Source organism: Oncorhynchus nerka, linkage group LG1, assembly GCF_034236695.1.
Source record: "Oncorhynchus nerka isolate Pitt River linkage group LG1, Oner_Uvic_2.0, whole genome shotgun sequence".
Lineage (NCBI taxonomy): Eukaryota > Metazoa > Chordata > Actinopteri > Salmoniformes > Salmonidae > Oncorhynchus > Oncorhynchus nerka.
In genome coordinates, this window is record NC_088396.1 from 20,870,719 (window position 1) to 20,898,332 (window position 27,614).

At 42.5% G+C, this 27,614-nt stretch overlaps 2 protein-coding genes across 3 annotated transcripts in view; both read left to right on the top strand.

The window, feature by feature from the left end:
* Positions 1 to 3,043, top strand: part of LOC115114117 (mediator of RNA polymerase II transcription subunit 14-like) — a 44,506-nt gene extending 41,463 nt beyond the window's left edge. The window contains 2 exon segments of the mRNA XM_029642149.2: positions 1,737 to 1,926; positions 2,075 to 3,043. Coding sequence (XP_029498009.2) covers positions 1,737 to 1,926; positions 2,075 to 2,148 — 264 coding nt within the window. The 3' untranslated portion in view covers positions 2,149 to 3,043.
* Positions 3,044 to 3,372: 329 nt separating this feature from the next.
* si:ch211-218d20.15 (uncharacterized) lies at positions 3,373 to 12,351 on the top strand. Of its 2 annotated transcripts, none has more exons than XM_029642348.2 (8): positions 3,373 to 3,630; positions 3,868 to 3,986; positions 4,191 to 4,251; positions 4,388 to 4,455; positions 8,183 to 8,285; positions 11,101 to 11,219; positions 11,398 to 11,543; positions 11,747 to 12,351. In XM_029642348.2, the coding sequence occupies exons 1-8, from the start codon at positions 3,567 to 3,569 to the stop codon at positions 11,847 to 11,849; spliced, it is 783 nt and encodes a 260-aa protein (XP_029498208.1). In that variant the 5' UTR covers positions 3,373 to 3,566; the 3' UTR covers positions 11,850 to 12,351. The 2 variants fall into 2 exon arrangements, with proteins under 2 accessions (XP_029498208.1, XP_029498285.1); XM_029642425.2 differs by having other exon boundaries at positions 4,394 to 4,455.
* Positions 12,352 to 27,614: the final 15,263 nt, after the last annotated feature.

The following is a 27,614-nucleotide window of genomic DNA, read 5'->3' on the forward strand; positions in this document are numbered from 1 at the left end:
AGCAGTCTCAGTTGAATGACTAGTCTTGAAACCTGACTGATTTGGATCAAGAAGGTCATTCTGAGAGCGATAGCGGGAGAGCTGGCCAAGGACGGCACGTTCAAGAGTTTTGGAGAGAAAAGAAAGAAGGGATACTGGTCTGTAGTTGTTGACATCGGAGGGATCGAGTGTAGGTTTTTTCAGAAGGGGTGCAACTCTCGCTCTCTTGAAGACAGAAGGGACATAGCCAGCGGTCAGGGATGAGTTGATGAGCGAGGTGAGGTAAGGGAGAAGGTCTCCGGAAATGGTCTGGAGAAGAGAGGAGGGAATAGGGTCAAGCGGGCAGGTTGTTGTTACATACAGTACCAGTCAAAAGTTTGGACACCTACTCATACAAGGATTTTTCTTTATTTTGACTATTTTCTACATTGTTGAATAATAGTGTACACATCAAAACTATGAAATAACCCATATGGAATCATGTGGTAACCAAAAAGTGTTCAACAAATCAAAATATATTTAAGATTTTAGATTCTTTAAAGTAGTCACCCTTTGCCTTGATGACAGCGTTGTACACGCTTGGCATTATTTTCCAACAGTCTTGAAGGAATTCCCACATATGCTGAGCACTTGTTGGCTGCTTTTCCTTCACTATGCGGTCCAACTCATCCCAAAACATCTCAATTGGGTTGAGGTCGGATGATTGTGGAGGCCAGGTCATCTGATGCAGCACTCATCACTCTCCTTGGTCAAATAGGCCTTACACAGCCTGACGGTGTGTTTTGGGTCTTTGTCCTGTTGAAAAACACATGATAGTCCCACTAAGCGCAAACCAGATGGGATGGCGTATCGCTGCAGAATGCTGTGGTAGCCATGCTGGTTAAGTGTGCCTTGAATTCTAAATAAATCACTGACCATGTCACCAGCAAAGCGCCCCTAACTCTTCAGACCAAAGGATAGATTTCCACCGGTCTAATGTCCAGTGCTCATGTTTCTTGCCCAGGCAAGTCTCTTCTTCTTATTGATGTCCTTTAGTAGTGGTTTCTTTGCAGCAATTTGACCATGAAGGCCTGATTCACGCAGTCTCTTCTGAGCAGTTGATGTTGAGATGTCTGTTGCTTGAAATCTGAAGCATTTATTTGGGCTGCAATTTCTGAGACTGGTGAACTAATGAACTTATCCTCTGCAACGGAGGTAACTCTGGGTCTTTTCTGTGGTGGTCCTCACGAGAGGCAGTTTCATCACAGCGCTTGATGGTTTTTGCAGCTGCACTTGAAGTAACTTCAAACTTCTTGAAATGTTCCACATTGACTGACCTTCATGTCTTAAAGTAATGATGGACTGTCGTTTCTCTTTGCTTATTTGAGCTGTTCTTGCCATAAAATGGACTTTGTCTTTTAGGAAATTTCAGGTGACTACCTCATGAAGCTGGTTGAGAGCTGTCATCAAGGCAATGGGTGGCCAATTTGAAAACTCTCACAAAATATTTTGATTTGTTTAACACTTTTGGTTACTACATGATTCCATATGTGTTATTTCATAGTTTTGATGTCTTCACTATTATTCTACAATGTAGAAAATAGTCAAAGTAAAGAAAAATCCTTGAATGAGTAGGTGTCCAAATGTTTGACTGGTACTGTAAGTCTTATAAAAAGAGGGTTTATGTTACCATATATTTGTTTTAATGCTTTACAATTGAATTCCAGTGAAGTGTACTGAAGTTGTGTAAAGTATAGCTAACCATGTTCTCTCCTCAGCTCCAGTTGACCCAGAGGCTGCCGGTGCCCCAGGAGCCGGTGAACATCATTGTTCCCATCGTATACGACATGGCCACGGGCCTGACCCAGCAGGCAGACATCCCGAGACAACACTCCTCCTCTGGGGCTGCAGCGCTCATGGTCTCCAACATCCTCAAGCGATTCAATGAGCTGCACCCCGCACGACAGGGTCAGTGAGATTATCGATACACAAAAAATAGAATATGAACAGGAAATAAGATGCACTGTGAAAGATTTGATTGGTTAGGAAAGCAAGAAAAACATTGTTTTTTTAATGGTATTATACTAACATTGGATGTGTTTTTGTCTCCTTTTAGGTGAGTGCACTATCTTTTCCTCAGTTCACGAGCTCATGGTCAACCTTAACCTGGCCCCCGGTGGTCGCCAGTAGCAGCCGCACCTCCCTGGTCAGAAATGGAACGAGAACCAGAACCCAACTCAATGCGGTTCCATTCTCGAACAGGGATACGTTCCTTTCCGGAGTCTAGTGAACTGGAGACGAAGTGTGCCCACTGGATTTCCTAATGCAACATATCTCCTCTCTGCCTCAGCCAACTGACTTAAAACTGATTTTTTTGTTTGTTGAAAAAAGGGAGCAGAATTATGCAGATTGTTTATTCTTGATAGAACACATGACTCCAATTAAGGAGCGTATCTTGAAAGAGAGAAGTTTGATATAAAAATAACTTCAAAGGCTGCTTTTACACATGCTGCCTAATTCTGATATTCTTTTCCAGTAATTGGTCTTTTGACCAATCACATCCGATCATTTTCAGAGCTGATCTGATTGGTCAAAAGACCAATTTGTGAAAAATATATAATAATTGGGCTGTGTGTAAATGCAGCCAAAAATAAATATTTTTGTCTTTCTCCAGATGCACTTCTTTTCAAGGGATTCAGAAATTAAGAATATGGGTGTTTACCTAAATATGTACATTGTTGTATATTTCAGCATTGAAAAGAATAATAAGCCAGTTGGATAAGTAAGACTTTTACTAGTGTGAGACTTCACAATCTTTCTTTTTTTATAATCCAAGATATCAATACTGTTGTGGTATTGGGGATGTATTCTTTCTTAATAAACTATTTAAATGTATTTTTCCCTGATTGATGTCAAGACCTAGTCCCTTTTTAGTTCAAATGTGTCACTTTGAAATACTGTTAAACTGTGACAAACTTTATAAGCCAGCTGTATTTTATTATGACTGATTTTGAGTCCCGAATGAAGAATCGAAGACCCATTGTCTGTCTTTGATCACTATTTAATAAACCAGTCAAAAACGTGAGTTGTCAATTTCTGTTTTGACCAGTCTCTGGTGATTCACAATAAAACGAAATAAAAACATCCACTTTCGCCTTGCGAAATCATCGATTTACGATGACATCATCCAGAAAGCAGACTGGTCTTCAATAGAGGTAGGTTCAAAACTTCAAAGCTGCTGTTCGATCTGAAATGGTAGGCTATATCTACTGTTCTGATGTATATTATATCAAGCGTTATTCTAGTTGTGTGTGTGCTGTATTTCCAATGCATACTTGCTTTTGCTAGTTTTCATTTCTCATGATGTACCTTATTTCACATTGCTGAATGTTTTCATGGATTGGATCTCAACGATGAATTGATCTTGAACCGTTCAAAAATACCTCAGTGATCTTGAACGCACCCCTTGTCAGACAAAAATAATTCCGATCGGCAATGAGCGCAAATGTTTTCCGCAGCGATACACGGCCACTAACACAAACCGTTATTTTTTTCTTGATGATAAAGGTCGGTTTGTCAGATAATAGGTTGATAACGCTAATCGAGATATGGCAGCAGTCAGCTTCTCCGAGGCGCTCTGTCAGCCGTGCGTTTATCACGAGAAATTCAAAGGTAAGTCGAGCATCATTGACACATTATTTAGTTCATTCATTACATGTGCGATTTAACACACGACGTACAATGGCGTATTGCTTTGATTTGAAATGAGTTATGTTGCATTGTACACAGATTGTCGCGTACAATAGGGATCCCTCAATTCTACAAATTGCATTCCTAGCTATCTGTTCTGATCTAAACGTTGCAACCCTCTTGGGGGGGAACCTTATGTGCTGAAACCCCTGTGGTCAGTTGAGCTGAATGTAAAGAGACCCCTGATGCCTGTCCACCTGAGTCCAGAGCAGGTGGGGCTGGAGATGCTGTATCTCTGTGGACAACTGGACCTTCTCATCAGGGCACAGGTACACCAGGTGAGAACTCATGCATCCCATCTGAGTATACCCTTCCTCACCAGAACTTACTGACACTTGAGTATGAGAGTACTGTAATGGAGAACTTGAGACATTTTGATATTGTGTATTTGGAAATAAACTGTATTATGTTTAGTAGACCTACTCTATTTGTGCACATCCTCTTTTGAAATGTATTTTCACTCCCATTCCCCTGTATTACAGTTCCAGGAGCAGCTGAGACAGGACTGTAGCCCTGAGGAGTCAGACACTTTCCAGGAGCAAGGTGATTCTCAATCAGAACAGAACAGATGCTCTGAAGTAGGCCTAACCCTAACTGCAGCTCTTGTCACCTTGCCTATTGCACCACAGACCTGTGATTCCTACCCTGAGTGTCTAATGTCCATTTTGTATTTACCCAGGAGCAGAGATTATTGATCAGATGCTCCAATGCTTAGAACACCTGCCAAAACCTATGCCGCACCTGGAGGTAGTACCACATCAACTTATAACAACATATACAGTTGAAGTCGGAAGTTTACATACACTTAGGTTGAAGTCATTAAAACTTGTTTTACAACCACTACACACATTTATTGTTAACAAACTATTTTACTATTACTATACTACTATGACTAGTTTTGGGAAGTCGGTTAGGACATCTACTTTGTGCATGACACAAGTCATTTTTCCAACAATTGTTTACAGACAGATTATTTCATTTATAATTCACTGTATCACAATTCCAGTGGGTCAGAAGTTTACATACACTGAGTTGACTATGCCTTTAAACAGCTTGGAAAATTCCAGAAAATTATGTCATGGCTTTAGAAGCTTCTGATAGGCTAATTGACATAATTTGAGTCAATTGGAGGTGTACCCGTGGATGTATTTCAAGGCCTTCAAACTCAGTGCCTCTTTGCTTGACATCATGGGAAAATCTTTAAAAAATCAGTCAAGTCCTCAGAAAAATAATTGTAGACCTCCACAAGTCTGATTCATCCTTGGGAGCAATTTCCAAACGCCTGAAGGTACCACGTTCATCTGTACAAACAATAGTATGCAAGTATAAACACCATGGGAACAGGCAGCTGTCATACTGCTCAGGAAGTAGACGCTTTCTGTCTCGTAGAGATGAATGTACTTTGGTGCGAAAAGTGTAAATCAATCCCAGAACAACAGCAAAGGACCTGGTGAAGATTCTGGAGGAAACGGGTACAAAAGTATAAATATCCACAGTAAAACGTGTCCTATATCGACATAACCCGAAAGGCCGCTCAGCAAGGAAGAAGCCACTGCTCCAAAACCGCCATAAAAAAAGCCAGACTACGGTTTGCAACTGCACATGGGGACAAAGATCGTACTTTTTGGAGAAATGTCTTCTGATATGATGAAACAAAAATAGAACTGTTTGGCCATAATGATCATCGTCACGTTTGGAGGAAAAAGGGGGATGCTTGCAAGCCGAAGAACACCATCCCAACCGTGAAGCACGTGGTGGCAGCATCATGCTGTGGGGGTGCTTTTTTGCAGGGGGGACTGGTGCACTTCACAAAATAGATGGCATCATGAGGAAGTAAAATTATGTGGATATATTGAAGCAACATCAAGACATCAGTCAGGAAGTTAAAGCTTGGTCACAAATGGATCTTCCAAATGGACAATGACCCCAAGCATACTTCCAAAGTTGTGGCAAAATGGCTTAGGACAACAAAGTCAAGGTATTGGAGTGGCCATCACAGCGCCCTGACCTCAATCCCATAGAAACATTGTGGGTAGAACAGAAAAGCATGTGCGAGCAAGGAGGCCTACAAACCTGACTCAGTTACACCAGCTCTGTCAGGAGGAATTGTGGGAAGATTGTGGAAGGCTACCCGAAAACTTTTGATCCAAGTTAAACAATTTAAAGGCAATGCTACCAACTACTAATTGAGTGTATGTCAATTTCTGACCCACTGGGAATGAGATGAAAGAAATAAAAGCTGAAATAAATAATTCTCTACTATTATTCTGACATTTCACATTCTTAAAATAAAGTGGTGATCCTAACTGACCTAAAAACAGGGATTTTTACTAGGATTAAATCTCAGGAATTGTGAAAAACTGCGTTTTAAATGTATTTGGCTGAGGAGTATGTAAACTTTCAACTGTAAATATAGCTGCATGCAGCAAGTTTCAAGTTTTATTAGTTGTAGGTAAGGGATACACAGTCCAATGAAATACTTACTTGCAGGTTCCTTCTCAACAATGCTACCACAATAAGAAATAATTAAATATAAGAATACAAACATGAAGTAAAGGTCTCAGCAGAATAGAATGAACATTTTAGCATAAGAATATGACAGGAAGGCACAATTTATAGTCCAATATTTACACACGTTTTGGGGAAGGGCAGGGTTCAAGCTATGGCCATACAGTGCAACCATCTGGACAAATTGGACACGTCATTTTAGGATTAGCTATTTCTGTACTACTTACCACGCTTGCCAAATATCAGAACTCAAAATCAAACAGGTCGTGCAATATGCTTTTGATGTTGTTGACTTTTAACGTCTCCAGAACCGCTAGACCGATCGGCAAGCCTCTAGCTCAATTAATATGGCCGCTATAAGCCAATAAGCGTCTATGAATGGCTTTTCCTGTCCAACAGTGCCCGCATGCGGCCAAACAGTACCATACTATACAGGTTAGCTAGACTCACATCCCTGAGCATCAGGGATGTAGTGCTGCCGGAGTGCAACTTTTTTTGATTTGATAGTACATGGAGCTGGTAAAAAATATTTTGGGAAAATAATTTCTGAAGCTGAACAATTGAATTGATTAATGATTATTTTACATAACAGAACCAAATCTAATATCATAGCATAGTTAGGCCTATAACGTTACACTAAAAACACCTAATTTCTAGTGAGATTTTAAGAGCTGAAGCTAAATAGTCACATTGCTTTTCGCATGCGGCCAAAACTCAACAGCGCACGCCACTCGGCAGGATATATGCTTTGATTGAATCAAAATACAACAAAGGCTAATAGTTTGTTAACACCATCTGCTCACGAAACAGTAATTTAATATTTAAATGCATATTCCCATGAAGACCAAATAATTGGCATGCAGACACAGTTTGGACATTTCACCGGTAAAATGTGAAGAATTATCATTCATGATTGTCAGTGATGAATGCCTATTTTTGAAATTCAGTATTGCCAACTTGGTGTTTGAGGGTATCAAAAATATAAAATTTTCCTGAGATGAAATGTGTGGGCATAGACAGACATTGAAATTGTAGGATGCATTTTATGCACATTCTATACAAATATTCAGTAGACTACATCTGTCTGTACAAACTTTGATTGAGAAATAATGATGTAACAAAAAAATAAATTATCTCCTGTACTTAAAGAAATGGCACTACACCACTGCATGTGGGCCAAATTTCAGGACTGTGGGTCAAACAGATCTAGAGATAAATATGTGCCCATTATAGCACCACAATATGGTCGATCTGCCTGCGCTTGCATATGTTTAGTCTTTACAGTGTTTAACATGTACATCAAGTTATATGAATAACCATGCATGATTTACATGCATTTGTCTTAAATCACACCCACTTGAATATTTATTGGTCCATAGTGGCCATGTTTGAGATATTAGCCTGGAAAATATTGCATTGAGAGACATTGGTTCATAGATGCTAAATATCAAGTTTCATGACAATTGGTCATTTGGTGCCAGAGTAGCGTTGTGTTTTTCACAAAATTCAAAATGGCAGACATTATGGTTCCTTGAGGCAAATGTGTTTTTTGTGAGGAGTGTAACTTATTTGCTGACTTGCACTCTAGGTCACACCGGGTGAGGGGGGTAAGCTTTCAAAGTTAGCATTTTCAATCACTTGTTATAGCGCCACCATGTGGCCAATTGGCATGGCATTGCATTAGAGGCTGTGGCCCTTTGCCCTTTACCATCATGCAAGGTTATATCCTCCTCAGCCTTCTAATCTCACATTAAGTTTTTTCACCAAATCTGTGGAGAACCTGAATAATGAACGCCAACAAATTCAACAGGGTTTCACCCAGCTTTGCTGCTTGAACCCCTAAGAAGTATTTAAATCATCAGTTGAGCTCCTATGCCAAATATATTCTCAAGTATTTTTAAGGGGATGTTACATTTTTTCATTCATGTGATTTGTCATAATTGTGAAAGATGTGGGGGTTTTTCAGGACTATCTTGACATGGTGGGTCTGTCGACCATGTACCCTCGCGTGGAGGTGTTCCTCATCCAGGGCAGTCCAGTAGACATGCTGGAGAAACCCCCAATGGATGGTAAGATCAGGGGTTAAAGCAGCCCAGTAGACATGCTGGAGAAACCCCCAATGGATGGTAAGATCAGGGGTTAGAGCAGCCCAGTAGACATGCTGGAGAAACCCCCAATGGATGGTAAGATCAGGGGTTAAAGCAGCCCAGTAGACATGCTGGAGAAACCCCCAATGGATGGTAAGATCGGGGGTTAGAGCAGCCCAGTAGACATGCTGGAGAAACCCCCAATGGATGGTAAGATCAGGGGTTAAAGCAGCCCAGTAGACATGCTGGAGAAACCCCCAATGGATGGTAAGATCAGGGGTTAGAGCAGCCCAGTAGACATGCTGGAGAAACCCCCAATGGATGGTATGATCAGGGGTTAGAGCAGCCCAGTAGACATGCTGGAGAAACCCCCAATGGATGGTAAGATCAGGGGTTAGAGCAGCCCAGTAGACATGCTGGAGAAACCCAAAATGGATGGTAAGATCAGGGGTTAGAGCAGCCCAGTAGACATGCTGGAGAAACCCAAAATGGATGGTAAGATCAAGGGTTAGAGCAGCCCAGTAGACATGCTGGAGAAACCCAAAATGGATGATAAGATCAGGGGTTAGAGCAGCCCAGTAGACATGCTGGAGAAACCCAAAATGGATGATAAGATCAGGGGTTAGAGCAGCCCAGTAGACATGCTGGAGAAACCCAAAATGGATGGTAAGATCAGGGGTTAGAGCAGCCCAGTAGACATGCTGGAGAAACCCAAAATGGATGGTAAGATCAGGGGTTAGAGCAGCCCAGTGGAGACACCCCTATTGATGGTATTGAGTTAGGGTTTAAGAGGTCAGTTCACTTCATCTTTATTTAAACAGGATAGTCCACTCAGCAATAATTTTTGTACCAGTTGGGGGTTAGGGAGACCAAGCACTGACACCTGATTCAACCTATCATGTGTTTGTTTTTTTGTTAAATAAAGGTTAAGTAAAAATAAAATAAATCATGGTCTTGAATTTAAACTACAGTTATTTGAACCAGGTGTGTAAAAACTGGTCTCGAACAAAAACCTGCCCTTCAGAACTAGAATTACCCACACTAGACACATATCTACACTGAACAAAAATATGAACGCAATATGTAAGTGTTGGTTTCATGAGCTGAAATAAAAGATCCCAGAAATGTTCAATACGCACAAAAAGCGTTATTTTATCAAAGATCATCCATCCACCTGACAGGTATGACATATCATGAAGCTGATTAAACAGCATGATCATTACACAAGACAATAAAAGGCCACTCTAAAATATGCGGTTTTGTCACACAACACAATGCCACAGATGTCTCAAGTTTTAAGGGAGCGTGCAATTGGCATGCTAATTGCAGGCATGTCCATCAGATGCCTCCAACATCATTTTACAGAATTTGGCAGTACGTCCAAACGGCCTCACAACCGCAGACCACGTGTAATCCCCATCCCAGGACCTCCACATCCGGCTTCTTCACCTCCCGGACAGCTGATGAAACTTTGGGTTTGCACAACTGAAGAAGTTTTGCACAAACTGTCAGGAACCGTCTCAGGGAAGCTCATCTGCGTGCTAGATGTCCTCACTAGGGTCTTGACCTGACTACAGTTTGGAGTCGTAAACGACGTCAGTGGGCAAATGCTCACCTTTGATGGCCCCTGGCAGTGTGCTCTTCACGGATTAATCCTGGTTTCAACTGTACTGGGCAGATGGTGTGTGGGTGAACAGTTTGCTGATGTCAACGTTGTGAACAGAGTGCCACATGGTGGGGTTATGGTATGGGCAGGGATAAGCAACGGACACAATTGCAATTTATTAATGGAAATTTGAATGCACAGAGATACCGTGACGAGATCCTGAGGCCCATTGTTGTGCCATTCATTCAAAATGTCCCGGTTCTTCCATTGCCTGCATACTCAACAGACATGTCACCCATTGAGCATGTTTGGGATGCTCTGTTCGATTTCCCGCCAATATCCAGCAACTTCACACAGGCATTGAAGAAGAGTGGGACAACATTCCACCAGCCACAATCAACAGCCTGATCAACTCTATGCAAAGGAGATGTCATGCTGCATGTCACAGGATGTCATGCTGCATGTCACGCTGCATAAGGCAAATGGTGGTCACACCAGGTACTGACTGGTTTTCTGATCCACACCCCTACTTAAAAAAATATATATATGGTATCTGTGACCAACATATGCATATATGTATTCCCAGTCATGTGAAATCCATAGATTTGGGCCTAATGCATTTATTTAAATTGACTGATTTCCTTATATGAACCATGGCCAGCGAAGAGCCCGGATCTCCATCCCATTGAGCACGTCTGGGACCTGTTGGAACGGAGGGTGAGGGCTAGGACCATTCCCCCCAGAAATGTCCTGGAACTTGCAGGTGCCTTGGTGGAGGAGTAGGGTAACATCTCACAGGAAAAACTGGCAAATCTGGTGCAGTCCACAAGGAGGAGATGCACTGCATTACTTAATGCAGCTGGTGGCCACACAAGATACTGACTATTACTTTTGATTTTGACCCTCCCTTTGTTCAGGGACACAATATTCCATTTCTGTTAGTCTGTGGAACTTGTTCAGTTTATGCCTCAGTTGTTGAATCTTATATTCATAAAAATATTTACACATGTTAAGTTTGCTGAAAATAAATGCAGTTGACAATGAGAAAATGTTTCTTTTTTTGCTGAGTTTATAACTCAGTAAAAAAATGTAATTGTTTTTGTTCAGTGTAATATGCAATGATTATAAGCAGTTTATAAAGACACTTCACCTTTATAACCGCTTATACCTAAGATTGTGTCTCTGTTGCAGAATACTTCTCACACATCGGGAGGCTCAATCAGCTACTAGTACTTAGTCAGCAGCTAGAGGAGGATGTAAAACATCTCGGGAGCCACAAATACATCGCCCACCAGCTGTCAGTTATATATGTAAGTGGTCTACTCATTTCTATTTTGTATACTCTATTCTATTGGTAGCCGAGTAGTCTGCTCTCTATGTTTATTATATTCATAGGTCAAACTCGACGGTACAATAATAATTTTCCCCATTGCACATTAACGGTTTCACAGTGATTTACAAACTTTATCTTACCTTCATGTGTTGTAGCAAGTGCTCAGCTCATTCCGAGGTATCCAGCCACTGTCGGTCCTGAAGAAAGAGATTGAGGCCAACTTCAGACAGATGAAGACATCTTTGCTGACAGAGGAGGGCTCCAGGCAGGAGCCTCAGCTCCCAGCACACTACATCAGCTGGTGAGAGCAGGAGCTACTGCTTTAAATTATGGACTGAATTCAATTATCACACTTTCCTTGCAGTGCAGTGAATGCCCCATGTTTCACTATCAGGCTAACCTAATCCCAACCTAACTCCAAACCCAGTTAGTATTCATTGGTTTAATGTGATAACTTTACGGTTACAATCATAGTCTACTCTTTTGGAATGTGTGTCCCTGCAGGATATTGGAGCTGACTCTTAGTATAACGTCAACAGTCTCCTCGCTACCAGAGGAACTCACTGAAGACCTGAGTCCAGCCATGACCTTTGTGTCCCAGCTATGACATCACACCTGACATTGGGCCCGTGTTACATTTTACCAACCCGTGGAGCTGAGGGTCAACAACATTTTTATTTTATTTTTTATTAATGTCCGACAGACCAACCAACCCGGTGATTCAAGAATGATGTTTTGACATGTCACTGTCATTTTATTGAATAGGGTCCTGAGCTCTCATTGGTTAAGTGGATGAATGTTAATGAATGTGTTAGGCCAAATGTCTAAAAAGAGGTGCTAAATAATGTTACTGTATGAAATTGCATTTGAACAAATTGTTTACATTGGCCAATAAATTAAATTGAGAGATAAGCCTATAGACTGAAAATCTTCTGAATTTCTATAACAGAGATTGACCACGAGTCATAGATTTGAAAGAGAACAGGCTAATCAGACAAAATGGCCACAGAAGTTCAAGGCTGACCGTGGTAGAGCATACATTGTTAGCGGAAAACAGGATAGTGAATGGAAAAATGGAAATCCTCATGGTCAATCATCGTCTTAATAAATACACATTTGAAAGAAAACCATTGTACTAATACTTGCTTCTAATACACCAGATATATGTCATTGAACCGATTATTTGGTTCGATTATTTTATTGGCTATCAACTTGTGTTACTCAGCTAGCCTGCACTGTCACGCAGTGTTGCCAACTCCTCATTAAGGAAAGTAGCTATATTGTGATGGACGCTGTAGGAGAGAGGAATAACCTCGTGGGAGAGACAAAAAAGTGAGTAACAAACATCCTAAATATGTTTAGAACTACAAATGAACTTTCTTCTGTTGATTCTTGTTTTTTTTTATGTCACAATTCCAACCATCCTCCAATTTGTGACTTCAAAGTATTTTAGTGATTGGGACTGGGAAAAGTGACCCAAAAGAGACACTCCAGCAGAGTTACTTTGTTTTTTAGTTTAGTTTTTTAATTTGGTTTGGTTTTTAACCTTATGGTCCACTTAGGAGCCTACAACAAGTCACAGTAAAACATGAACATTTTTAACCATAACAAAAAAAAGTGTATACATTCTACATTAACAATCTAAATGGACCTAAAAGAGAGACAATAGAGAAAACTGTCAATGGCAATGTGAGAAAATTATGGTAACTAGTCTGGCCCTAATTCAGGTTCGTTTTAAAAAAAATGTAAACCAGGGCGGGATCAGCCAGCGGCAGCTTCCCGCATGCACGATTCATTTGCAGTCTGGACGCGGAGTGGTGAACATCTGCTCTGACTGCAGTTGAAAGGGGGTGGGGCCCCAAGAGTAAGAACGATACGTGCTTTCACGTCTGTGTCTCCAATAACACCAGAAAAAGTCGCTAGATTTGTTGCGAGTCGCTTTTTTAAAAATGTGTCGCTAAAGGGGTCTGAATACTCGTTAAATATAGCGACAAATGTCCGCGTCTTCTTCGGTGGGGTTTATCGGCGGGTGGCATCCAACGTTATGGTGCATTACGTCCACCTACTGTACTGGAGTGTAGGCCAGAGAAAGCGAGAAACCTAATCCTACCTGCCAGCCCCGTTGCTTAAAAAAGCTATCAAAATATTTGGGACTATATCTAATGACGTTATACTCAATATACTCTTTAAACTAATTTCCTGTATCCCCTTCTCCCTCATACTAGATCTCATCCTCTCTCTTTCCCTCCAATAATGACCACACTGTATCAATACATGCTCCACGGTCTCTGTTTCCTGGCAATACTCACATTTTCCTGTTGGATGCTTTCCTATCACATGTAAGGTCTTATTCAACTGGCTGTGTCCCACCCTTAATCGTGTAAATATAGCCTCCTGTCGTCTGTCCCTTCCTGCCATTCTCCCCTCCCCAACTTTCCTCTGTACTTGAAATAAATACCTGCCCTTAGTATCTCTATTCCACTGCTCCTGCCATTTCTCCTCCATCACTCTCCATATCATGCTTTTTGCCTCTGCCTTGCTCATTGAAACTAGCACATCAACATCCCCACTACTTAGTGCTTGTTTAGCCAGTATATCAACTGCCTTGTTCCCCTCCACTGTATGACATCTAGCCTTTCCATGGTTCGGCAGCCCGTACAACAATACGCTATCCTTCCGTAGTCTATTACAGATCTGACCAATGCAACATATATGGTCTTCAATGAGGCACGCCCAGCCCCCCACTCCTTCCCTGTCAGACAGCACAAATAACGACCTCCCAATATCTGTCGGTACCTGAGAGTAAACATCATTAATCATGATTGAGGACAACAGATGACTAATCACGCTCCCCTGTGGTGTACCATTATCCACCATGTAGCTACCTGAAAGAGACTTCCTCACCTGGACAGACCTTCCAAACAGGAAATCCTTTATCCAGTTGTATGTTCCTCCTCCAACCCCCATAATATCAAGCTTGATTAACAACCCCTCCTTCCACATCATACGCCTTCTCCACATCAAAAAATGCAGCTTCAACAGTCTCCTTGTTCACCTGAGCCTTCCTGTTCTCTGCTTCTAAGCAGAGCACTGGGTCCATTGTTCCCCTACCCTTCCTGAATCCGCTCTGATGTGGCGATACTAACCCACTGCTCTCCAGGAAGGAAGTTAGCCTCTCCGTTATCATACACTCCATAATCTTACATACATGTGATGTTAAGGCCATTGCCCGATAGCTTGTTGGCCTCGTTGGGTCCTTTCCTGGCTTCCGGATTGGTACCACTACTGCCTCCTTCCAGCTGCCTGGTAGTTTCCCCTCCCACACTCTATTGTACAACACCAATACATTATCCAGTGCCTAATCACTAAAATGGGCCCTCATAACAAAGCACACCTCATCTTTCCCAGATGAAGTTAACCCAGCCTTACCTATTGCCCTTTTCACCTCTGCCATGGTAAATGGTGCATTCAATGCATAATTTACATCCTCCCTCCTATCCAGCAATCCAGGATGTTCCTCTCTTGTTCTCTCTCTCTCCCTCTGCCCCTCTGACAAATGTACAGAGCTATGCACTTGGACAAACGCTTTGGCCATCATCTCTGCCTTCTCATCTGTTACTGCCACATCCTCCCCACTCATCAACACTGGATAATCCGACTCCCTTCTGACCCCACTCATTCTGGTAATCATCCCCCACACTTTTCCCACTGGTGTCGTCCTTCCAATGGTGTCACAGAACCAACGCCAACATGACCTCTTTGCCTGACGGATAGTTCTCCTCAGAGCCTGGGCCTGCTTATACTGAATCAGATGTTGGAAGTTGTGTCCTTTTCAGTACTGTAAATGCGCTGTTCCTACTCCTCACCATTGCCCCACACGCCTCCGTCCACCACGGGACTGCTTTCCTCCTCCTCCTCCTCCTCCCTGAACTCTTAGGTACTTCTGAGTCTTTCTTTTCCCAAATGCAGTTAAGCCAAAACCACACCCCGTTATTCAGAGGGGCGTTCTACTATGCTTCCATTGGCTAGTTTGCTCGTCACAGGTCTCGCGGCAGCTGTTGGCTCGTCACAGGGCTCGCGGCAGCTGTTGGCTCGTCACAGGGCTCGCGACAGCTGGTGGCTCGTCACAGGGCTCGCGACAGCTGGTGGCTCGTCACAGGGCTCGCGACAGCTGGTGGCTCGTCACAGGGCTCGCGACAGCTTTTGGCTCGTCACAGGGCTCGCGGCAGCTGTTGGCTCGTCACAGGGCTCGCGGCAGCTGTTGGCTCGTCACAGGGCTCGCGGCAGCTGTTGGCTCGTCACAGGGCTCGCGGCAGCTGTTGGCTCGTCACAGGGCTCGCGACAGCTGTTGGCTCGTCACAGGGCTCGCGACAGCTGGTGGCTCGTCACAGGGCTCGCGACAGCTGGTGGCTCGTCACAGGGCTCGCGACAGCTGTTGGCTCGTCACAGGGCTCGCGACAGCTGTTGGCTCGTCACAGGGCTCGCGACAGCTGGTGGCTCGTCACAGGGCTCGCGACAGCTGTTGCCTCACAGCATGTTGCTTGAGAGACTATCCTGAGGTCCAAACACTTAAAATACGCACCCTATCCCCACAGCCCTCAAATGAAGTGGACACTCCTGATGCCGTATCATGACGTCTGATGAGTATACACTTGCAGGGCGAGGGGCGAGGGAGGAAGGAATGATTTTTAAATGGACCACACTTGGCCGGAAATTTGTCACTCGTTCATCCCGCGATGATTGGTTTTTCAGTCACCGGTGGCTTGTGGGTGCTTTATATGTGCTACATTCAATTATGAGTGCATGTCTACTTATATTAAATATATAATTATTAATATAAGCCTACTGTATGATAGCTAGCAAATTAATTAGCTAACTAATGTTAGAGTGCCTAGCTGGAACTTCTGAAGAAGCAAAAATTTTTATTTCTACAATTTCCAAAAGATAACCAAGCAAAAACATATTTACTTTTTACGTAGTAGCAAAATGTCTAACTTATTTGCATTCGTTTTTACTCACATTTGTATGTTGACTTCTCCATTGATGTTGTTTTTAAGTTTTCGAAGACTTTTCTTAGCGGATGTACAATCGTCGCGAATTGAATTATGGGGAGTTTCAGGTCCCGGAGTGAACATAATTGTACACTCGCAACGAGGGCTGAGGGGCTTACATTGCAAACTTCCTTGCTTGGCTAATCATTTGGACCATCCTCCAAGATGGCGACGGGGATTCCCCCAAGGGCATAAGGCGAGGGTGTGTCTTTTAAGTGTTTAGACAACAACCTCATGGGATGACCACACACCCCTGAATGACAGTGACCTTCTAAAGTAAGGATGGAAAGCGTCATTTAACAATTAGCTGCCTACCGTAATGCAGACCTATTATTATCATGTTTGGTAACATTTGCCCATATATTTACTTCAGAGTTTCAATGAGTTGTAAAAATGTCTCAGAGAACTCTGCTGAATTCCCTCAATTGAAGGTCAGCAAAGCTAACCTTGGCTACTTAACATTACTAGGTCAATATTTAAAGTTGTTATATTATCATTAGTTGTCTATCAGGTAAAAGCACATGCTTATTATTCATAATTTCTCAATGACCTATTAGCTAATCATTTCTTTATTTACTATATATTTACTATATATATATTTATCATTTCTATACATTTCTATTTAGAGTTGGCTACCCCCCAGGTACACATATCATATTTGTTCACTTGTGGAGAGACCTACCCATAGAGAACACTCAACTTTTGAATGAAGCCTATGCCTAGGCGTGAACTCTGTTGAAGAGTTACAAGAGTGGCTTCTAAAGACTAGAGACACTGGAGTGCCATTGAGGGTCAGCATAACAACACCCAGGAAAGGACATACAATTATTCTCAAGGTAATGATTGAAGTTTGTAAAATGAGATTTTATCAGTGGGATAGAGCAAATGTAAGGCATGCAGACATTCAGATAATTAATACAATACACCTTCTGTTTAGGCTGATTACAGATGCCGTCACAAGATTTATAGTAGATCCCCCACTTGGACAACAAGAGAACATCAAAAAACACTTGCTGGCCCCCCAAAATGAGTATCACTCTGATACGCTGTGTCACCGGAAAGGGGAGGCTGAGCAGGTGCGTGAATGGTTTATTTACATATACAAGCCTGCCCATTGTGGTTAATCATTCTCTAACTTTGATTTAGCTGAACACAATCAAATGTTTGTTCTTGGAGCAAGGACCCACATCTTCCTATGTATCCAGCCATGGTGTGTGTATCCAATGTCCACAACCACAATCTCTTTGTGGCTGATGCACTTAAACACCGGGATGTTGAGGCCAAAGCCACAGAGACCGTGTCAAGGCTATTTGAGATTGGGCACTCCCTTTCATCAGCTTTGGATGTGCTAAAAAGTGATCTGCAGATGAAAAGTTCTGTTACCGGTACATATGTCTTATACCCAACACCTTCTCTCTTTCTTTAACATATTTAAGGTAATTCAGATGTACTCTGTACTCTGATTGGTCTCACCCACATACATCTCATATGTACTGCTCAAAAAAATTAAGGGAACACTAAAATAACACATCCTAGATCTGAATGAATGAAATATTCTTATTAAATACTTTTTTCTTTACATAGTTGATTGTGCTGACAACAAAATCACACAGAAATTATCAATGGAAATCAAATGTATCAACCCATGGAGGTCTGGATTTGGAGTCACACTCAAAATTAAAGTGGAAAACCACACTACAGGCTGATTCAACTTTGATGTAATGTCCTTAAAACAAGTCAAAAGGAGGCTCAGTAGTGTGTGTGGCCTCCACGTGCCTGTATGACCTCCCTACAATGCCTGGGCATGCTCCTGATGAGGTGGCAGATGGTCTCCTGAGGGATCTCCTCCCAGACCTGGACTAAAGCATCTGCCAACTCCTGGACAGTCTGTGGTGCAACGTGGCATTAGTGGATGGAGCGAGACATGATGTCCTAGATGTGCTCAATTGGATTCAGGTCTGGGGAACGGGGCCAGTCCATAGCATCAATGCCTTCCTCTTGCAGGAACTGCTGACACACTCCAGCCACATGAGGTCTAGCATTGTCTTGCATTAGGAGGAACCCAGGGCCAACTGCACCAGCATATGGTCTCACAAGGGGTCTGAGGATCTCATCTCGGTACCTAATGGCAGTCAGGCTACCTCTGGCGAGCACATAGAGGGCTGTGCGGCCCCCCAAAGAAATGCCACCCCACACCATGTCTGACCCACCGCCAAACCGGTCATGCTGAAAGATGTTCACGTGCTCAGTGTGAACCTGCTTTCATCCGTGAAAGCACAGGGCGCCAGTGGCAAATTTGCCAATCTTGGTGTTCTCTTGCAAATGAAAAACATCCTGCACGGTGTTGGGCTGTAAGCACAACCCCCACCTATGGACGTCGGGCCCTCATACCACCCTCATGGAGTCTGTTTCTGACCGTTTGAGCAGACACATGCACATTTGTGGCCTGCTGGAGGTAATTTTGCAGGGCTCTGGCAGTGCTCCTCCGGCTCCTCCTTGCACAAAGGCGGAGGTAGCGGTCCTGCTGCTGGGTTGTTGCCCTCCTACACGTCTCCTGATGTACTGACCTGTCTCCTGGTAGCGCCTCCATGCTCTGGACACTACGCTGACAGACACAGCAAACCTTCTTGCCACAGCTCGCATTGATGTGCCATCCTGGATGAGCTGCACTACCTGAGCCACTTGTGTGGGTTGTAGACTTCGTCTCATGCTACCACTAGAGTGAAAGCACCGCCAGCATTCAAAAGTGACCAAAACATCAGCCAGGAAGTATAGGAACTGAGAAGTGGTCTGTGGTCCCCACCTGCAGAACCACTCCTTTATTGGGGGTGTCTTGCTAATTGTCTATAATTTCCACCTGTTGTCTATTCCATTTGCACAACAGCATGTGACATTTATTGACAATCAGTGTTGCTTCCTAAGAGGACAGCTTGATTTCACAGAAGTGTGATTGACTTGGAGTTACATTGTGTTGTTTAAGTGTTCCCTTTATTTGTTTGAGCAGTGTATTATCTGTGTTTAAGAAAATGGCTATAACAGTGCATTTTCATATCATATGCATTGTAAGATAGCAAATCTTGTGAGACTACAGAGCCAAAATAAAATTGAAAAAATATACTTTTCTTTTCTGAGACAAAGTTTATTTGACATGTATTTGGCACAGATTGTATCAGAAAGACTTTAGGAAAGAGTATGGAGTGCAGAGTGGGCCTTCCATGGTGTCAGCACTAGAGAGGGAGAGAGTACAATCTCAAATGCAGAAACACCAGGCTGTAGTGGTGCAGAACTTTGGATGCTTCTCCAGCAACTTCCTTCCCACAACACCAGAGATGCGGGCTCAGCTCTTTAAAATAACATCAAGAGGTAATACAGTGCAAACAAAACATTATAAAACCCAACATGAAATGAATGTACTGTTAATGTACATAAATACATGCATCAGTGTTCATTGTATGTACTTTGAATACCTGTTGTAGCTAACATTTCATTTACATTTACATTTACATTTAAGTCATTTAGCAGACGCTCTTATCCAGAGCGACTTACAAATTGGTGCATTCACCTTATGACCTCCAGTGGAACAGTAGTGCATCTAAATCTTTTCAGGGGGTTCCTGCAACCCCTGAGGGACAAAGGTCAGCCAAGAGTAAGTCAGACACAGGTAACATGCCTGTACTCAACAAATACTTACACTGTTTCACAGACATAATAAAACCACTAAAATAGATTGTCATATCATTCACCAGTATGATTCTATTAGCTACAGCTCATTCCAATCAACAACTTGGGGATCCAAGCTCACCAGTAAAAGGTATAAAGCTTAAACATCAATGTTCAGTACATCCACACTTCATGAATGAATACAGTAAAATTATTTAGACTGGCACTTGTATTCTGTTTGGGTCATCGTTTTCCATTGTTGTTTTCAAATAATGGTATGCGGTATTGTCATTCATATTGAGTGCAGTTGAACAATCCAAATATACAACCTTCATTGTACCTTAGTCGTCGTATCTTAGTAGTTTCTATGTTCACTTACAGACAGGGCCACCTGCTTGGAGGAACAGACAGTGTACTCCTCACCAACAGCCTGTGCCCAGTGACAATGATGAGAATTGTACTTCTAAGCAGTTCACATTCAGCACTGACATTATTTTGACAGTGACACATTTTCTGTAATTTTAGTTGTCTGTCACCTAATAATGGGATGAATTACTATACTTTTACATTGCACAAAAAATATGTTTACAGACATATCCTCTGAATTATCACCAATTGACCTGGTTGCTGGAATGCTGGATGACCTCAAAGTGCTGAGTATTGATGACAACTTTAGTGAGGAAATTTAATGCAATTAAAGGCAATCCATCAAGGCTTGTGTCAGCCATCCATTGCTTTGGGAAGTCTCACATCAGCCCAATGGCTAACAGCACAGCAGCACTCCAAAAAGCTGCCAGACGACCAGGCCCTATGATTCCCTGATAGCCTACAGCTGCTGCCCGTCGTTCCAACAAGGCTGGTACAAAACGGCGTCTCACGACTGGACGACCAAAAGGCCAGAACAGTGGCGCCGAACACCCATACTGTTCACATGCTAAAAGGATAAAGCCATCAGAAATTAGACATCACAAGTTGTCTGACTCAGTGTATGCAAATAGTTCTCACACAGTGAATAAAGCACATGTGAAGTAAAATGTTCCCTTTGAAGTTCCTACTGTGTGTTTTAAGGTTTTAGCGAATATGATGTAAAACATAACTAATCAGTCGAATATGCTATGCTACAGCCAAGGGCAAATGTTATTAATCAGTGTGCAATGTGTGTGCAATGATCTGTCACATGATATCAGTATATATACACCTGTTCTGAAAGGCCCCAGAGTCTGTAACACCACTAAGCAAGGGGCATCACCAAGCAAGGGGCATCATGAAGACCAAGGAGCTCCCCAAACAGGTCAGGGACAAAGTTGTGGAGAAGTACAGATCAGGGATGGGTTATAAAAAAAATATCAGAAACTTTGAAAATACCATGGAGCACCATTAAATCCATTATTTAAAAATGGAAAGAATATGGCACCACAACAAACCTGCCAAGAGAGGGCCGCCCACCAAAACTCACGGACTAGGCAAGGAGTGCAACACAAAGAGACCAAAGATAACCCTGAACGAGCTGCAAAGCTCCACAGCGGAGATTGGAGTAACTGTCCATGGGACCACTTTAAGCCGTACATTCCACAGAGCTGGGCAGTACAGAAGAGTGACCAGAAAAAAAGCCATTGCTTAAAGAATAAAATAAGCAAACACGTTAGGTGTTTGCCAAAAGGCACGTGGGAGACTCCCTAAACATATGGAAGAAGGTACTCTGGTCAGATGAGACTTCAAATTTAGCTTTTTGGTCATCAAGGAAAACGCTACGTCTGGCGCAGACCCAACACCTATCATCACCCCGAGAACATCAGCCCACAGTGAAGCATGGTGGTGGCAGCATCATGCTGTGGGGATGTTTTTCATCGGCATTGTCTGGGAAATTGGTCAGAATTGAAGGAATGATGGATGGCTCTATATACAGTGAAATTCCTGAGGGAAACTGTTTTCAGTCTTCCAGAGATTTGAGACTGGGACGGAGGTTCACCTTCCAGCAGGACAATGACCCTAAGCATACTGCGAAAGCAACACTCGAGTGGTTTTAAGGGAAACATTTAAATGTCTTGGAATGGCCTAGTCAATGCCCAGATCTCAATCCAATTGAGAATCTGTGGTATGACTTAAAGATTGCTGTACACCAGCAGAACTCATCCAACTTGAAGGAGCTGGAGCAGTTTTGCCTTGAATAATGGGCAAAAATCCCAGTGGCTAGATGTACCAAGCTTACAGAGACATACCCCAAGAGACTTGCAGCTGTAATTGCTGCAAAAGGTGGCTCTACAAAGTATTGACATTGGGGGGTGAATAGTTCTGTTTTTTTGTCTTATTTCTTGTTTGTTCTTCAAAGTGGTAGGCATGTTGTGTAAATCAAATGATACAACCCCCCCCCGCCAAAAAAATAATAATTCCAGGTTGTATTCTTTCGCAAGCTACTGTAAATGCTTCACAGAGTTCAAGTAACACATCCCTGCTGCAAAGAAACCACTACTAAAGGACACCAATAAGAAGAGACTTGCTTTGGCCAAGAAACACAAGCAATGAACATTAGACGGGTGGAATTCTGTCCTTTTGGTCTGATGAATCTGAATTTGAGCTTTTTTTGTTCTAACCTCCATGTGTTTGTGAGACGCAGATTAGGTGAACGAACGATCTCCTCGTGTGGTTCTTGCCGTGAAGCATGGAGGAGGAGGTGTGATGGTGCTTTGCATTTTTATTTGACCTTTATTTAACTAGGCAAGTCAGTTAAGAACAAATTCTTATTTTCAATGATGGCCTAGGAACAGTGGGTTAACTGCCTGTTCAGGGGCAGAACGACAGATTTGTACCTTGTCAGCTCAGGGGATTGAACTTGCAACCATCCGCCCCTTTGCTTGTGACACTGTCTGTAATTTATTTAGAATTCAAGGTAAACTTAACCAGCAAGGCTACCACAACATTCTGCAGTGATACGCCATCCCATCTGGTTTGGGTTTAGTGGGACTATCATTTGTTTTTCAACAGGACAATGACCCAACACACCTCCAGGCTGTGTAAGGGCTATTTGACCAAGAAGGAGAGTGATGGAGTGCTGCATCTACAATCACGCGACATCAACCCAATTGAGATGTTTTGGGATGAGTTGGACCGCAGAGTGAAGGAAAAGTAGCCAACCAGTGCTCAGCATATTTGGGAACTCCTTCAAGACTGTTGGAAAAGCATTCCTCATGAAGCTAGTTGAGAGAATGTCAAGAGTGTGCAAAGCTGCCATCAAGGCATAGGGTGCTACTTTGAATATTCTCAAATATTAAATATATTTTGATTTGTTTAACTCTTTTTTGGTTACTACATGATTCCATATGTGTTATTTCATAGTTTTGATGTCTTCACTATTATTCTACAATGTAGGAAATACTAAATATAAAGAGAAACCCTAGAATGAGTAGGTGTATCCAAACTTTTGACTGGTAGTGTATATCTATATGTTTTTATCGCTAAACAAATGGGGCTCAAAACAGGTGGGACTCTGCCCCACCTGCCCTGAATGACGGGTCATCACTGAATATTGGAACATTTATTTAAATATACTTCCCTAACCTATTCGACACACCGCCTATGAAAGACTTTCTCCCCTGCCATTTCTCCCCTGTTCTATTAGTTTTCATATCAACTTTCTTTTGTTGTCCAGTAGCCAAAGGTATAATCCTAGTCATATCAGCAACCCATCCTAGTTGTTGCATCTTTTTATTTTATTACCCCTCTTTTCAACTTTCATATGCTTTAGAATGGAGTTTTCCTGCTAATTGCATTTTTAGCAAATGTTTGAAAATTATGTGAGAGAGAATACAGTATTCGGCATGTGTCCGAAAGTGATTGATTGACCTATTTTATGTGTCACGTGGTTATGCCCATATATGTACATCCTGTCCGGATGTTCTCACACTATCGAGTCAGTGTTTATGTAACCTGATAGTGCAGCTGTTCCTTTGAAGTAAAGCATGTGTTTGCACTAAAGCTGTCATGGTGATGGATGTGTAGTGACCTTGTTGAACTGTGGAATGTGTTTGAATATTTGAAAGAGTAGGGAAATGTTGTAGTGAACTTATGGCTCTGCTGTTTAGGGATCTTGTATATGAAACAGTAATTTCCAGGGTAGGTCAGCCGGAGTATAAGTAAGATCTGTGAACACCACGAGCGCCAAGAAACCTCAAGAGAGCTAAACCACAGAAGACTAAAGAAGGAAGAAATAAAACATGGATTTTTTTATTACTGACACGCCCGTGGCGACCTTAACATTGGAAGCTGGACCCTGGTTAAAACAGAGAAGGGGATGAGTTTAAATCAGAAATACATGATGCGGTAAAAAAAAAAAATCCAAATTTGTATAGAACCCAAATACCTCCCGTAAATGTGCTGAAGGATCAAGTGTTGATGTCTAATGGACAACTATGGGGGTATATGTTTGATACCCGGCCTGTAGAGTGAAACTCTATACCATAGCCAAAGGGGAAGATTATACAGACCAGACATTAGGAGTGGACTACAGGCTTGAAGACTGGCATGTGTTTCTCAAGGTGGTGTGTCCTGAACTGAGAGTTATCACAAAGGGGTATAGCTTCTTCATGGGCTACGAGGCCCGTTGGGAAGGTGCCCCTGACTCCTCAGGAAGAATGTTTCATAGGGTGAAAATACAAAGAAAGAATGGACTTCCATGTAGGTGTGTGGAGTTCTATATCAGCAATGAGAAAATCCTCAACCGCAACATCCATGATGGTGGACTGACCGGGGATTTTAAGTTGCGTATGCTTATTCCTTTTAAAAGTTGGGATATAATGGAATTGAAAATGTTAGTTAGTGGATGCTCTCTTTGTACAGAGCCAAAACTGGCAGTGTATTGTTAAACTAAGGCAGTGCATTATACATATGAATCCTAAGGATGTGGTTCAAAGGAACCCCCAGAAGGGTCATCCCCTAAAAAAAACGAAGTACGTGGCTGTTACGTTAACCACGCCCCGATACCAAAGGAATGGTTCAACAATAAAAGGGTTCAACAACATAACTCCTATGGTTTTTCATTTCAGCATATACCATGGATATTCATATACCATAAGAGGACTCCAATATGTCATGGTATCCGCAGGGAGTGGAAATATTTTATCTTTTACATGCCCATATATTGGGATTCATCCCCAACATGTAGGCTAAGTTACCACTTGTCCTTATAGCTCCCTCATCATCCCCGGAGATTTGCACACGTTTCTGAATCGGGATGTATTTCAATACTTTTTTCATTTGGTTCAGGGGTAGGAGCCTGTTCAACTCAAAGTTGATCCTCTCTACAGTTCTATAGAATCCTTTTTTAATCTTTATGGGTTTAGGGTGTTCAGATGTCCTTTAAAAATACAAATCACGGTCCTTATCCTTGATATTATACCAACTATGTGGGTTAATCTTGCTGAGACCTACTTCCCAGGCCTCTGATAACTCTATAGGCTTTGGAAAATTGGTTGTATAATTCAAACTTTTGTTATTCCTATATATATCTGCAGACGCATTACTGGGGTAAAATCCACTGTGCTCCATGATGCACTCCAGTGTACACTCGAATGGAGCTGTTTTTATCATGCATGAGGGTTTAAGTTAACCCACACTGCCTCCACCACCTCTTCCTCCAATACCCAACTGTTGAACTTTTGATCCAGAATCTCCTCCACGTGAAAGACTGTCTTTACCCATCTTTACCTTCTGGAGTTCCTTCTCATAAAAAGAACCCTCTATAAGCTCACCATCATAATCTTTTAACTTGTAGACTGGAGGTATACGTGGTAGACATTCAGTAACTGTGAACAGCTCATCGCTGTAACCTTGCTCATATTTTTTGTCGAAAACACCCATCAGCTTGGAGATACGTACCAAGTCCTCCACTATGAATTTAAATAAAAATTAAAAATTCTTACGGCGAAGGTGGAACAAACCATACAGATTTTTAAAGACTCTAAAAGAGTTTTCAGAAGAGACCTCGGAGGGTTTCATACGTATACTCTTATGGTAGCTGTAGTTATAACCCTTTACTAAATCTTGAACTATATTTACATTTACATTTACATTTAAGTCATTTAGCAGACGCTCTTATCCAGAGCGACTTACAAATTGGTGCATTCACCTTATGACCTCCAGTGGAACAGTAGTGCATCTAAATCTTTTCAGGGGAGGGGGTGAGAGGGATTACTTTATCCTATCCTAGGTATTCCTTAAAGAGGTGGGGTTTCAGGTGTCTCCGGAAGGTGGTGATTGACTCCGCTGTCCTGGCGTCGTGAGGGAGTTTGTTCCACCATTGGGTGGATATCTATGGGTGTTGTGAGCTGTAAAGTATTTTCGCATCCTCTCCTTCAAAGTCCTGTTAAAGCGTTCAACAACTGAAGCTTTCAAATCCAAACCTGTAGCAAAATGTATGATATTGTGCTTCTTCATGAGTTTCTGAAAATTATTATTAAAAAATTCTTTACCGTTGTCAGTCTGCACTTTCTTGGGTGCTCCTCCTTCCTCCAAGATAGAGTCAAAGGGCCGGGCCACCTCTTTTTATTTATTTATTTCAACTTTATTTAACCAGGTAGGCAAGTTGAGAACAAGTTCTCATTTACAATTGCGACCTGGCCAAGATAAAGCAAAGCAGTTCGAAAGATACAACAACACAGAGTTACACATGGAGTAAAACAAACATACAGTCAATAATACAGTATAAACAAGTCTATATACAATGTGAGCAAATGAGGTGAGAAGGGAGGTAAAGGCAAAAAAGGCCATGGTGGCAAAGTAAATACAATATATCAAATCAAATCAAATTAATTTATATAGCCCTTCGTACATCAGCTGATATCTCAAAGTGCTGTACAGAAACCCAGCCTAAAACCCCAAACAGCAAGCAATGCAGGTGTAGAAGCACGGTGGCTAGGAAAAACTCCCTAGAAAGGCCAAAACCTAGGAAGAAACCTAGAGAGGAACCAGGCTATGTGGGGTGGCCAGTCCTCTTCTGGCTGTGCCGGGTGGAGATTATAACAGAACATGGCCAAGATGTTCAAATGTTCATAAATGACCAGCATGGTCGAATAATAGTAAGGCAGAACAGTTGAAACTGGAGCAGCAGCATGGCCAGGTGGACTGGGGACAGCAAGGAGTCATCATGTCAGGTAGTCCTGGGGCATGGTCCTAGGGCTCAGGTCAGTTGAAACTGGAACAGCAGCATGGCCAGGTGGACTGGGGACAGCAAGGAGTCATCATGTCAGGTAGTCCTGGGGCATGGTCCTAGGGCTCAGGTCCTCCGAGAGAGAGAAAGAAAGAAAGAGAGAAGGAGATAATTAGAGAACGCACACTTAAATTCACACAGGACACCGAATAGGACAGGAGAAGTACTCCAGATATAACAAACTGACCCCAGCCCCCCGACACATAAACTACTGCAGCATAAATACTGGAGGCTGAGACAGGAGGGGTCAGGAGACACTGTGGCCCCATCCGAGGACACCCCCAGACAGGGCCAAACAGGAAGGATATAACCCCACCCACTTTGCCAAAGCACAGCCCCCACACCACTAGAGGGATATCTTCAACCACCAACTTACCATCCTGAGACAAGGCTGAGTATAGCCCACAAAGATCTCCGCCACGGCACAACCCAAGGGGGGCCAACCCAGACAGGATGACCA

Bases quoted from the DNA above. Each gene is read 5' to 3' on its own strand.
- si:ch211-218d20.15 (XM_029642348.2), top strand. From the start codon at position 3,567: ATGGCAGCAGTCAGCTTCTCCGAGGCGCTCTGTCAGCCGTGCGTTTAT. The intron at 3,631-3,867 runs GTAAGTCGAGCA...CCCTGTGGTCAG, and splicing joins TTATCACGAGAAATTCAAAG to TTGAGCTGAATGTAAAGAGA. The intron at 11,544-11,746 runs GTGAGAGCAGGA...GTGTCCCTGCAG, and splicing joins CCAGCACACTACATCAGCTG to GATATTGGAGCTGACTCTTA.